The sequence below is a fragment of the Macaca fascicularis genome, chromosome 11, assembly GCF_037993035.2.
Source record: "Macaca fascicularis isolate 582-1 chromosome 11, T2T-MFA8v1.1".
NCBI classification, from domain to species: Eukaryota; Metazoa; Chordata; class Mammalia; order Primates; family Cercopithecidae; genus Macaca; species Macaca fascicularis.
Genome location: NC_088385.1, coordinates 57,234,048 through 57,247,918, shown reverse-complemented (window position 1 = coordinate 57,247,918; position 13,871 = coordinate 57,234,048). Strand labels below are relative to the sequence as shown.

Here is a 13,871-nt window from a genome sequence, read left to right as displayed (position 1 = left end):
AGTAAAGCAGTTCTTAACCTGTTTTGTGACAAAGACCTCTTCAGTAGTCCAATTAATCTATGGATCCCTTCTCAGAGTTTTTTTAAATTTCTAAAATATATAGGATCACAAAGTAAACTAATTATATTGAAACACAGTTGTCAAAATATTTTAAAATGTCTAATATAGCAATACATTAAATAACAATATTTTTGACATATAGCAAGTAATGAGCATAAATATTTCAAGATATCTGCAAAAACTGTAATATATGTTAAAAAGTGATTTGTCTTGGTGACAAGGTCACAGACACTGTTGCTGCCATTAACATTTAAAGAATTTTCACTTCTTTTCCATTTAGATTTCAGTTAGAAACTAGTGAAAATAAACAATTTTTTTTCCCCAACCAAGCTCAGGTACTTACTTCCTCAATTCTATCCAAAAACCTAGATTCAGAACCTTTGACTTATGGGAAAGTGCAAAAATAATTTTGGAGCCAGAAATTTATGTTCTAGAAGCCAGACTTCAGACTTTAACCCCCACATTATTTACACTTGAATGACCTTAGATATCTAACTTCTGAGCTTTGGTTCTCTCACTGAGAATAATTCCTCTATCATGAGGTTACTGGGATCAAATACTAGTTAACAAAACATCAAATGACCAATATGTTGTTTTTCACTGATTTTAAAACCACATATTCAGCCCCAAATATTTAAAGACAGCTAATTTTCAATAAAACTCATATGAGAAAATGAAGAACGACATAGTGATTCACAAAGAAAATGATTAATGGAGATACAACTTTTAAATAATAGTTTGGCAGAGATATGGTAGAATTTGTCTAACCTGGGGAGTTGGACAGGCCTGAACTGCTAACATCCCGTCCATGATTTGACATCAGCAACACCTGGATCTAAATCCCAGTTACACTACTTTACTTTTACTAAGTAAAGTTACTTTAACTTCTGGGGCTCGGTTTTGTCATCTGTAGAATATTTTAAGTATTGCTTTAGAGACAGGAGAGGACCTAATTTAAACAATAAATGGGGCTGTTATTAAAACTTACATTTTAATAAAGCCAAAGGAATCAATTTGGAAGTCAAAAGTATATTGTGGAGCTCCCGTCAATATAAACTCCACAATCTTTCTTCCGCTCAGCAAAACACACACTTAAAACCTGTGGTATTTACATAGCATAACATTCCTAAAACAAAGTGGCCGGCAATGTCTTAAAATCCTATCTGATTTCTTATTCTGCCTAAGGAAAACAACAATGAGGATAGAAAACAGTAAACAGAATGAGTTCAGTAATTTTAAATCTTTTCATGATTTCCCCGGATGTTCCAATGAATGATTATTATTAATGTTAGATATACTCTAATGTAGCAGTCTTTTAAAACACTAAAGATGTCAAGCTTATCGGCGACACAATGTCAGTTAAACAGAAAAAAAACCCTAAAATCATTTATTTACTTTATGCTGGAACATTATGGATTAAGATTTTCCCACGGGGGGAGGGGGGAGGGATAGCATTAGGAGATATACCTAATGTAAATGACGAGTTAATGGGTGCAGCACACCAACATGGCACGTGTATACATATGTAACAAACCTGCACGTTGTGCACATGTACCCTAGAACTTAAAGTATAATTTTAAAAAAAAAGTCGAAAAATTAAAAAATAAAATAATAAAAATTTTCCCACAACCGGGAAAAAAAAAAATCTGCCATAGGCTGGCCCCGGCTCCTAGACCCATTATACAACCTGTAAATTCCTTCCCTCATTGAAAAGATTATTTTTATGGGCATAGTTAACAAACGCCAAGTTGCGAAGTTGCAGCTTTGCTGGTTTGACGTTTTCACAATGTAAGAACAATATGATCTGGAATCTACTCAAAGCATTAGCCAGGCAGTCAGCTGACGCTTACTGCACACAAGAGGACAGAATGAAGGGAAATTAAATTTCGTATTTCTGTAAGGCAGGTCTCCAACTCTATCTTGAAAACTAAATAGGCCAACAGCAGATGTTCTAGTTTAAGTAATAAAAGTATCTCATTGTTCAAGTAACATTACAAACACCGGCTTTTCCCGGAATAAGTTTCTCTCCTTCTTGGAATTTTCCTTGTAAAGGGCTTTTAATCGGTTCATAGAACCAACCCTTCATCACGCAGTTGCTGCTTGAGTAACTTTTACAAAAGGTCAAAGCGGTGCCTTTCAAGGCTTCCAAACCCTACTGGCTTCTCCTCGATTCAAAGTAACTCGCTTTCACCCACAGAACGTTCCAGAGACCTAGGGACGGGGCCCGGGCAGAATTTGGTGGAGGTTGCTCAAAGAACTTTTTCAATTTTCTTTTCAAAACACTTACCGCATTTCACCTTCCTCCATCCGTGGCCCCACATGTTGCTCGCCTCCCTCCCAGAGGGCCCCGCGAGGCCGCGCTCGGCCCCCGGAACGCGCCCACCTGATTACCCTCTCCTCTCAGACTCCGCCCCCGAACCCCCCAATGCCGTCTCCTTTAGGAGGTCCATATGGGACACTTTACCCCTCCTCTGAACCTCACGCCACACCAGACCAGCCCTCCGTTCTTCTCCTTCAATTCTTCTCCATTACGGGCATCACCTCCCATAGCTTCCTAGAGTGTTGTGAGCGCGCAGAGGGAAGCTGCAGGCCTGCTCGGCCCAGGTGCTGTGTCAGCCTATCTGCCGGTTCCGCGGCGTGTACGGCCCGGAAAGTCACATGGCGGTGGGACCGGCCGGCACCTCTACACTCCTGCTCTCCTAAGAGCAGGACGAGACTAGCAAATCCACTCACCTCCACGAAAAGCAACATGTCGTCCTCTGCTCGGCCCAATCGTTCCCGCCGCCGCAACTCCAACTGGCTCACAGGCCCGCGCCCCACTTGCTAGGATAAGGACACACACTCGCCTTGCCCCTCCACCCGGCAGTGGACCCGGCTCCTCCCCCGCCGTCAGCGGCTGCGGCCTGACCCGCCCAGTCCCACCTCCCTTGAAACAACAACTGCTTCCGGGTCTAGGGAAAAATTGTTTCCGGCAGAAAAGAGTCGTCGACGCGCTCAACTTTTGCACCATCTTTTCTAGCAACAGTGTGGGATGTACTATCATCTGTCGCGGGGGGGACGATTAGCAGGAGATGCCATTCTGGGGCACGGGGATGTGTAAAAATCTTAATGACACATTTTATCACTTGTCAGATAGCTACACAGCACTGATAATTCCGCAGTTTTCGTAGTTCACAATCTAGATTTGATTTTTAAAGCCGACCTTGGCGACGTGTGCTGAACAAACGTCCAACCCTGCCGAAAAGTGGTGGCTCACAGAAGAAAAGTAGACAAGAAAAAAAAAAGCTATAAAAAGCTATGATAGTAGTAAATACGTTAATAGCAGCTACTGTATATTAAATGCTTACATTGTGCTTGGCACTATACTGAGCATTTTATGTTAATTGATCTTAAAACAATTTTATGCAATAAATAATATTATTATCATCCCCATTTTACAGTTGAAGGAGCCCTCTAGGAGGTTGGGTTTCGCTTTGACACACCTTTAAAGAACTTTGCCCTGGGCTCATTTGAATTAGTTACCCATATCTCCACTTAATATACTAGTAACAACGCTTAATCTGTATAGTCTCTTCTTTGATATTCTGTCATTAATTCAAAAGAAATACAATAAAAACAAATTTTTTAAATTATCTATAATATTTGTTAGATGGTCCAAATTCCTTATCTTTAGCAATATGTCCCTCCCTTACCACTCCCACGTCTACGTCCTAGTTCAAACACTCATCTTTTGAAATAATCATGTATTGGCTGGGAGGGGTGGCTCACACCTACAATCCCAGCACTTTGGAAGGCTGAGGCGGACGGATCACTTGAGGTCAGGAGTTCAAGACCAGCCTGGCCAACATGGTAAAACCCCGTCTCTACTAAAAATACAAAAATTAGCCGGGTGTGATGGTGCACACCTGTAATCCCGGCTACTCCGGAGGCTGAGGCAGAATTGCTTGAACCCAGGAGGCAGAGATAACAGTGAACCGACATTGCGCCACTGCACTCCAGCCTGGGCAACTGAGTGAGACTCTGTCTCAAAAATAATAATCATTTGGTAATGAATAAAAATTGGCCGGGCGCCGTGGCTCATGCCTGTAATCCTAGCACTTTGGGAGGCCGAGGCGGGTGGATTGCCTTAGGTCAGGAGTTTGAGACCAGCCTGGGCAACACGGTGAAACCCCATCTCTAGTAAAATACAAAAAATCAGCCAGCCATGGCAGTGTGTGCCTGTAGTCCCAGCTACGTGGGAGGCTGAAGCAGGAGAATTGCTAGAACCCAGGAGGCAGAGGTTGCAGTGAGCCAAGATCACGGCACTGCACTCAAGCCTGGGTGACAGAGTGCGACTCTGTCTCTAAAAAATAATAATAATAAATAAATAAATATGAAATAATCATGTCTTGATCTTTTCCAATGGATTTTTCCATTATATTATTTTAAAAATCTTCCTCAAGTAAAGGTCTCATTTTCACCAAACCACTGTTAACTTGATTTCAAGACTTTGCCATTCTGATCTCATGAAATCTTCCTTGCTTTGCCGCAAATGGAATCTCCTCAGATACCACATTAATTCCACCACCAAATTGCTGATAGCTGTTATCTCAGACCCACCCTAATCTGGTTCTCGGTAAACTCCTGTTAGGTTATCTCAGTGATTAAACCAATCTCCTTACTTTCCCCCTGAGATGCAAACTCATTAGCACTCACCTCCAAAGCCATGGCTCAAGGTGTAGTCCCTATCTGGATTGCCTCCATTTGTCAATCAATCTTCTCTCTCCATAAGGTTTTCTCAAAGACTCTACTCCTATAGATCTCTTCCTCGTGTCCCTTATTAGCACTTGATTATTATATTCTATCTTAAATCTTTGCTTTTTCTTTTTTGTTTTAGTTTCTTTACAGGAACCCTATCATATATTCTTCAGTGTAGGATAATGTAAGCAGCATAGTGTTTCAACAAATGCTTGTCGAATAGAAAGGGAAGCAGGATTTAAAAATTGACTTTAAGAAGCCTTCGTGGTCGGGTGTGGTGGCTCATGCCTGTAATCCCAGCACTTTGGGAGGCTGAAGAGGGTAGATCACGAGGTCAGGAGATCAAGACGAGCCTGGCTAACACGGTGAAACTCCGTCTCTACTAAAAATACAAAAAATTAGCCAGGTGCCTGTAATCCCAGATACGCGGGAGGCTGAGGCAGGACAATGGCGTGAACCAGAGAAGCGGAGCTTGTAGTGAGCCTTGATCGTGATACTGCACTCCAGCCTGGGCAACAGAGTGAGATTCTGTCTCAAAGAAAAGCCTTCATGTCTAGTTGCTGATTGATGAATTCCATGCTGCATAAAAGATGCAAGTGAGAGAGAAAGCAATAATGCAAAATTAGTTTAGCTGACAACTAAACTTTGGGAGGCTGAGGTGAGTGGATCACTTGAGGAGTTTGAGACCAGCCTGGCCAACACAGTGAAACCCCATCTCTACCAAAAATATAAAAAATTAGCCAGGTATAGGCTGGGCACAGTGGCTCACGCCTGTAATCCCAGCACTTTGGGAGGCCGAGGCGGGCGGATCACAAGGTCAGGAGATCGAGACCATCCTGACTAACACGGTGAAACCCCATCTCTACTAAAAAATACAAAAAAAATTAGCCGAGCATAGTGGTGGGCACCTGTAGTCCCAGCTACTCGGGAGGCTGAGGCAGGAGAATGGCGTGAACCCAGGAGGCAGAGCTTGCAGTGAGCCGAGATTGCACCACTGCACTCCAGCCTGGGCCACAGGCGAGACTCCATCTCACATTAAAAAAAAAAAAAAATTAGCCAGGTGTGGTGGCGCACGCCTGTAATCCCAGCTACACAGAAGGCTGAGGTAGGAGAATCACTTGAACCTGGGAGGCAGAGGTTGCAGTGAGCTGAGATCGCGCTACTACACTCCAGCCTGGACAATAGAGTGAGACTCTGTCTCAAAAAAAAAAAAAAAGAAAGAAAGAAAGAAAAAATATATATATACACTTGTAATAAAACTATGTAAAAGTAGACTCAAATATGTAAAATTCATGATTGTCATTTCATCTGGAATGGGACAGTGGGGAAGGAAGGAACCAGGGGTTGGGAGACATCAAAGAGGACTTCGACCTTCTCTAATGCTTTTTTTAATTTAAAAAATATCTAAAGCAAATATTAAACAAAAATTAGCCAGGTGTGGTGGCGCGTGCCTGTAATTCCAGCTGAGGAATCTGAGAATCTGGGAGGTTGAGGCACAAGAATCTCTTGAACCTGGGAGGCAGAGGTTGCAGTGAACCGAGATCATGACACTGTGCTCCAGCCTGGGTAATAAAGTGAGACTCTGTCTCGAAAAAAAAAAAGTATAAAGAGTAAGCAGTGCAAAGAGTGTGATCCTCATCCAAATAATATCATCCAAGTTACTTCATCCAAATGATATCATCCAAGTTACTACATGTCTAGGAAAAGTTAAGGGGCAGCTGAGGAAGTAGTTGTAACCCTTATTCCATTACAGTGATATTTGACGCACCTAGATTTTTTTTTTTTTTTTTTCTGAGACAGTTTCACTCTTGTTGCCCAGGCTGGAGTGCAATGACACAATCTCGGCTCACCACAACCTCTGCCTCCCAGGTTCAAGTGATTCTCCTGCCTCAGCCTCCTGAGTAGCTGGGACTACAGGCATGTGCCACCTCGCCTGGCTGATTTTGTATTTTGTTTTTTAGTAGAGACAGGAGTTTCTCCATGTTGGTCAGGCTGGTCTCGAACTCCGACCTCTGGTGATCCGCCTGCCTCGGCCTCCCAAAGTGCTGGGATTACAGGCGTGAGCCACTGTGCCCAGCCAACATATCTAGATTTTAAGGTTATTTAAGCAGGGCTATATCTTCTATTTATTTTAGCATTTCTATTGTCTATTATTTCCTACCCTCCTTCCCCCCTTCACCCTTCTACCATGGCAGCATATAGAATGACCAGTTCTCTGCACATAGTAAGCACTCTTTACATGTTTGATCAATGATAATGTCACAATGGGTCTATTGTGACATCAACAGGACTGGAATATCATGGTAGCCACCAATTAGCAGCAGAGTATGCCACAACTTCTGGGAGCAGGAAAGACCTCTCCTAGCTTCCTACTGGATATCTTTATTAGCATTTTCGTAGATTCTGTGAAAAAGAAGAAATAAAAGGATATCACCCACATCTTCGAAATGTTTTTCAAAATGAAAAATGAGATAGACGATGACCCCGAATCAGAAAAATACATCAAGGATTCCACCATCATGAGAAGAGAGCCCCAAAATGTCCTTAGTCCTTTAGTGCTCCCTAACCTTGAGATCCCATTCTCAGTAAAGGATATCATCTCTAAGATTGAGCACGCACAGCTCCATCGAGCAAGAGAGGTAGGTAGTGAATCTGAAGTTTACAAACTGCAATTTTCTTTTCAAACTTTCTGTGACCGAATACATTTTTGTTTATTTAAGAAATCACTTTCATGATATTTGACTGTATTTAGGGTTGCTTTGACTTCAAATGACAATTTCACCTGACACCGACTGTGGATATAACAAGCTCCAATTTGACATTATATCAGGTTTAATAAAGCCATTTATTAAATCTTTATATCAGGTTTAATAAAGCCATTTAAGAAATAAATCAAGGCAGGCATGGTGGCCCATGCCTGTAATCCCAGCACTTTGGGAGGCCAAGGTGGGCGGATTGCCTGAGGTCGGGAGTTCGAGATCAGCCTGACCAACATGGAGAAACCCGTCTCTACTAAAAATACAAAAAGTTAGCTGAGCGTGATTGCACATGCCTGTAATCCCAGGTGCTCGGGAGGCTGAGGTAGGAGAATCACTTGAACCCAGGAGGCGGAGGTTGTGGTGAGCTGAGAATGCACCATTGCACTCAAGTCTGGGCAACAAGAACGAAACTCTGTCTCAAAAAAAAAAAAAAAGTTTTCATTTGTTCCCTGTGGAGGTTTTATCAAACAGCTATTAACCAGATAGAATTTAGATTGCTTTGAATTCTAGCTTCTTTTATTTTCCCTGTACACTTCAAGGAGAAATTAGGAGACATTCAAGGACAATAAGAAGAGTGTTTAAATAATGTCAGCTGGGTGCGGTGGCTTATGCCTGTAATCCCAACACTTTGGGAGGCTGAGATGGGAGGATCCCTTGAGGTCAGGAGTTAAGAGACCAGCCTGATCAATATAGAGAGACCCAATCTATATTTTTAGAAAAATAAATAAATAAATAACATAGGAATCGAATAGACCCCAAACAATTAAGGTTATGCTGCGTTTTATTCTCTTGAAGCACAACAAAGTCAGACCAGGCACAGCGACTCATGCTTGTAATCCCAACTCTTTGGGAGGCCAAGGCAGGAGGATCTCTTGAGTCCAGGAGTTCTAGACCAGCTTGGCCAACATAAGGAGACCTCCTGTCTACTAAAAATAAAAAAATTAGCCAGGCATGGTGGCTCCAGTCTGTAGTCCCAGCTCCTTGGGAGGCTGAGGCCAGAGGATTCCCTGAACCCAGGAGACTGCACTGAGCACCATGCTTGCATTACTGCACCCCACTCAGCATGAGTGACAGAGCGAGACCCTGTCTCAAAAACAAACAAACAAACAAACAAAAATCAGTCATGTTTGATGAAATTGATTAAGGGGGAGTTCTTTCCTATATTTAAGGAAAGCTAAAGTGGTCACAATGGCTCATGCCTGTAATCCCAGCACTTTAGGAGGTCATAGTGAGAGGCTCACTTGAGGCCAGGAGTTTGAGACCATCCCAGGCAACAAAGCAAGACCCTGTCTCTACAAAAAATTTAAAAATTAGCCAGGAGGTGGTGGTATGCACTTGCAGTCCCAGCTACTCGGGAGGGCAGAGGGAGACTCTATCTCAAAAAAAAAAAAAAAAATGGAGTGTTAGCCAGGCACAGTGGCTCACTCCTATAATCCCAGCAATTTGGAGGCCAAGACAGGAGGATTGCTTGGGCCTTGGAGTTCAAGACCAGTCTGGGCAACATAGTGAGACCCCTGTCTCTCTCTCTCCATAGACAAATAGATGATAGATAGATGACTGATTGATAGATAGATAGATAGACAGATAGATTGATCGATTTTTTTTTTTTTTTTTTTTTTTTGAGACGGAGTCTCGCTCTGTCGCCCAGGCTGGAGTGCAGTGGCGCTATCTCGGCTCACTGCAAGCTCCGCCTCCCGGGTTTATGCCATTCTCCTGCCTCAGCCTCCGGAGTAGCTGGGACTACAGGCGCCCGCCACCTCGCCCGGCTAATTTTTTTGTATTTTTAGTAGAGACGGGGTTTCATTGTGTTAGCCAGGATGGTCTCGATCTCCTGACCTCGTGATCCGCCCGTCTCGGCCTCCCAAAGTGCTGGGATTACAGGCTTGAGCCACCGCGCCCTGCCAATTTTTTTTTTTTTTTTCTGAGACAGACTCTCATGCTGTTGTTCAGGCTGAGCGCAGTGGCGCGATCTCGGCTCACTGCAACCTCCATCTCCTAGGTTAAAATGATTCTCCTGCCTCAGCCTCCCAAGTAGCTGAGATTACAGGTCTGCACCACCCCACCCAACTTATATATATATATATATATATATATATATATATATATATTTTTTTTTTTTTTTTTTTTTTTTTTTTTTCTTTGAGACCGAGTCTTGTTCTGTCCCCCAGGCTGGAGTGCAATGTCACCATCTCGGCTTACTACAACCTCCACCCCTAGGTTCAAGCGATTCTCCTGCCTCAGCCTCCCAAGTAACTGGGACTACAGGCACCAGCTACCACGCCTGGCTAATTGTTTTTGTTTTTTTTTTTTTTTTTTTTTTGAGACGGAGTCTCACGCTGTTGCCCAGGCTGGAGTGCAGTGGCGCCATCTCGGCTCACGGCAAGCTCCGCCTCCCGGGCTCCCGCCATTCTCCTGCCTCAGCCTCCTGAGTAGCTGGGACTACAGGCGCCCGCCACCGCGCCCGGCTAATTTTTTTTTTGTATTTTTAGTAGAGACGGGGTTTCACTGTGGTCTCGATCTCCTGACCTTGTGATCCGCCCGCCTCGGCCTCCCAACGTGCTGGGATTACAGGCTTGAGCCACCGCGCCCGGCCTGTTTTTGTATTTTTAGTAGAGACAGGGTTTTACCATGTTAGCCAGGATGGTCTTGATCTCCTGACCTCGTGATCCGCCCCCCTCCCAAAGTGCTGAGATTACAGGTGTGAGCCACCATGCCCGGCCCATTTTATATATTCTTTAAGAAACAAAAAACAAAACAAAACAAAAAAACACAGAGAGCTTGGCCAGGTGCGGTAGCTCACGCCTGTAATCCTAGCATCTTGGGAGGCAGAGGCAGGCGGATCACTTGAGCTCAGGATTTCAAGACCAACCTGGCCAATATAGTGAAACCCTGTCTCTACTAAAAATACAAAAGATTAGCTTGGTATGGTGGCTCCTGCCTGTAGTCCCAGCTACTCCGGAGGCTGAGGCAAGAGAATCACTTGAGCCAGAAAGGTGGAGGTTGCAGTGAGCCGAGATCATGCCAATGTACTCCAGCCTGGGTGACAGAGCAAGACTCCGCCTCACAGAAAAAAAGATTGCTAAATATCCATAAGTTCCCACTCTCCACACACTCTCCACTCTCTCCTGTTCCAACTTCTGGCAACTAGCAACAATAACAGTGTTTTATTTTAACAGCTTTATTGAGGTACAGTTAGCATATAATAAAATGTATGCAACTTCTGCCTTCAGGGCTCAAGCCACCCTCCCACTTCAGCCTCCCAAGTAGCTGAAACTACAGGCACACACATCACCGCGCCCGGTTAATTTTTGTGTTTTTTGTAGAAATGGGGGTTCACCATATTGCCCAGGCTGGTCTTGGACCCTGAGCTAAAGCAATCTGCCTGCCTCAGCCTCCCAGAGTGCTAAGATTACAGGATTGAGCCACCATGCCTGGCCTAAAATATACATTTGTTTTTGTTTTTGTTTTTGAGATAAGAGTCTGGCTCTGTGGCCCAGGCTGGAGTGCAATGACCCCACGTCAGCTCACTGCAACTTTGGGAGCTGCATGGTCCCGAATGCTCAAGCAATTCTCCTGCCTCAGCCTCCCGAGTAGCTGAGACTACAGGCACTCACCATCATGCCCGACTAAATTTTGTATTTTAGTAGAGACAGGGTTTCACCACGTTGAAGGTGAAGGTTTTACCATGTTGGCCAGGCTGGTCTTGAACTCCTGACCTCAGGTGATCTGCCCACCTCCGAGTCGCAAAGTGCTAGGATTACAGAGGTGAGCCCAGCCAAAATGTACATTTTAAAAGCATGCAAGTATTGAGCCGGGCGCGGTGGCTCACGGATGTAATCCTAGCACTTTGGGAGACCGAGGCGGGCGGATCACGAGGTCGGGAGATCGAGACCATCTTGGATAACACAGTGAAACCCCGTCTCTACTAAAAAATACAAAAAAATTAGCCAGGCATGGTGGTGGGCGCCTGTAGTCCCAGAGGCTGAGGTAGGAGAATGGTGTGAACCCGGGAGGCGGAGCTTGCAGTGAGCCAAGATTATGCCACTGCACTCCAGCCTGGGCGAATGGGCGAGACTCCGTCTCAAAAAAAAAAAAAAAAAAAAAAAAAAAAAAGTATACAAGTATTGATACAGGCTGGGCGCGGTGGCTCACGCCTGTAATCCTAGAATTTGGGGAGGCTGAGGCAGGCGGATTACGAGCTCAGGAGATCGAGACCATTTTGGCTAACATGGTGAAACCCCGTCGCTACTAAAACTACCAAAAACAAAATTAGCCGGGCGTGGTGGCAGACGCCTGTAGTCCCAGCTACTCGGGAGGCTGAGGTAGGAGAATTGCTTGAACTCAGGAGGCGGAGGTTGCAGTGAGCCAAGACCGCGCCATTGTTCTCCAGCCTGGGAGCAGAGCGAGACTCCGTCTTAAAAAAAAAAAAAAAAAGTACTGGCCGGGCGCGGTGGCTCAAGCCTGTAATCCCAGCACTTTGGGAGGCCGAGACGGGCGGATCACGAGCTCAGGAGATAGAGACCATCCTGGCTAACACGGGCGAAACCCCGTCTCTACTAAAAAAAATACAAAAAAACTAGCTGGGCGAGGTAGCGGGCGCCTGTAGTCCCAGCTACTCGGGAGGCTGAGCCAGGAGAATGGCGTAAACCCGGGAGGCGGAGCTTGCAGTGAGCTGAGATCGGGCCACTGCACTCCAGCCTGGGCGACAGAGCGAGACTCCGTCTCAAAAAAAAAAAAAAAAAAAAAAGTACTGATATACATAAATACCTGTAAAACCGGCCGGGCGCAGTGGCTCACACCTGTAATCCCAGCACTCTGGGAGGCTGAGGCGGGCAGATCACGAGGTCAGGAGATCAAGACCATCCTGCTAACACAGTGAAAATCCCCGTCTCCACTAAAAATACAAAAAATTAGCAGTGCGTGGTGGCGGGCTCCTGTAGTCCCAGCTATTTGGGAGGCTGAGGCAGGAGAATGGCGTGAACCCGGGAAGGTGGAGCTTGCAGGGAGCCTAGATCGTGCCACAGGACTGCAGCCTGGGCAACAGAGCAAGACTCCATCTCAAAAAACCACAACAATCCTGTGAAACCTTCACCACATCAACATGATGAATTTACCCATTTCCCCCAAAAGTTTCCTCATGCCGCTTCCTCAAGCTGTTCCCCGCCTCCCACTTCAATCCCCAACTAACCACCAATGTGCTCCTGTCACTGTATATTAATTTGCATATTTTAGATTTTATTTAAGTAGAGCCATACAGTATCTACTTTCTTCTGCCTCACGTCTTTCACTTAGCATTATTTTGAGATTCATCCACACTTTTGCATATATGAATAGTTGATTCCGTTTTATTGTTGAGTGTTTCTCCATGGCATGGCATGGCATGGGCTGTTTCTGGTTTGGGGTTATTACAAATAAGCTGCTAGAAACATTCATGTACAAGGCATTACACAGATATATGCTTTCATTTCTCCAGAATAAATACCTAGGCTTGGAATGGCTAAGTCTAAAGGTAGTAAATGTTCAATTTTAAAAATAAACTACCAGGCCAGGTGCAGTGGCCCAGGCCTGTAATCCCAGCTACTTGGGAGGCTGAGGCATGAGAATCTGCCTAGGAGACAGAGGCTGCAGTGAGCTAAGATGGTGCCACTGCACTCCAGCCTAGGTGACTGGAGAGTGAGACTGCCTCAAAAAAATAAAATAGGCCAGGCGTGGTGGCTCACGCCTGTAATCTCAGCCCTTTGGGAGGCTGAGGCAGGCGAATCACAAGGTCAGGAGTTTGAGACCAGCCTGGCCAACATGGTAAAACCCTGTATCTACTAAAAACACAAAAATTAGCCAGGCATGGTGGCGGGTGCCTGTAGTCCCAGCTACTCGGGAGACTGAGGCAGGAGAATTGCTTGAACCCAGGAGGCAGAGGTTTCAGTGAGCCAAGATCGCACCACTACACTCCATCCTAGGTGACAGAGCAAGACTCCGTATCAAAAAATATGTATAAAAATAAAAAATAAAATACAAAAATAAAATAAGGCCAGGCGTGGTGGCTCATGCCTGTAATCCCAGCACTTTGGGAGGCCAACAAGGGTGGATCAGACCACCTGAGGTCAGGAGTTTGAGACCAGCCTGGCCAATATGGTGAAATCCCATCTCTACTAAAAATACAAAAATCTGCCAGGTGTAGTTACAGCTCCCAAGTAGCTGTACAAAATCTGCCAGGTGTGATTACAGCTCCCAAGTAGCTGTAATCCCAGCTACTTGGGAGGCTGAGGCAGGAAAATTGCTTGAACCTGGGAGGCGGAGCTTGCAGTGAGCCGCAAT

The 13,871-nt window shown here is 44.9% G+C and overlaps 2 protein-coding genes across 23 annotated transcripts in view; one reads left to right on the top strand and one right to left on the bottom strand.

Annotated features, from left to right (window-relative positions):
- Window positions 1-2,938, bottom strand: part of LARP4 (La ribonucleoprotein 4) — an 82,912-nt gene extending 79,974 nt beyond the window's left edge. For 18 of the 22 annotated variants that reach the window (XM_005570840.4, XM_074006838.1, XM_005570842.4 and 15 more), the window contains exon 1: window positions 2,794-2,938. In XM_005570840.4, coding sequence (XP_005570897.1) covers window positions 2,794-2,811 — 18 coding nt within the window. In that variant the 5' untranslated portion in view covers window positions 2,812-2,938. Of the gene's footprint in view, window positions 1-2,347; window positions 2,420-2,793 lie in introns of those variants that run through there. The other 4 variants (XM_005570844.5, XM_074006837.1, XM_015430914.4 and 1 more) reach the window with 1 other exon arrangement.
- A 4,306-nt stretch (window positions 2,939-7,244) lies between these two features.
- FAM186A (family with sequence similarity 186 member A) overlaps window positions 7,245-13,871 on the top strand; it is a 77,984-nt gene continuing 71,357 nt past the window's right edge. Inside the window, exon 1 of the mRNA XM_065525217.1 lies at window positions 7,245-7,436. Coding sequence (XP_065381289.1) covers window positions 7,245-7,436 — 192 coding nt within the window. The remainder of the gene's footprint in view (window positions 7,437-13,871) is intronic.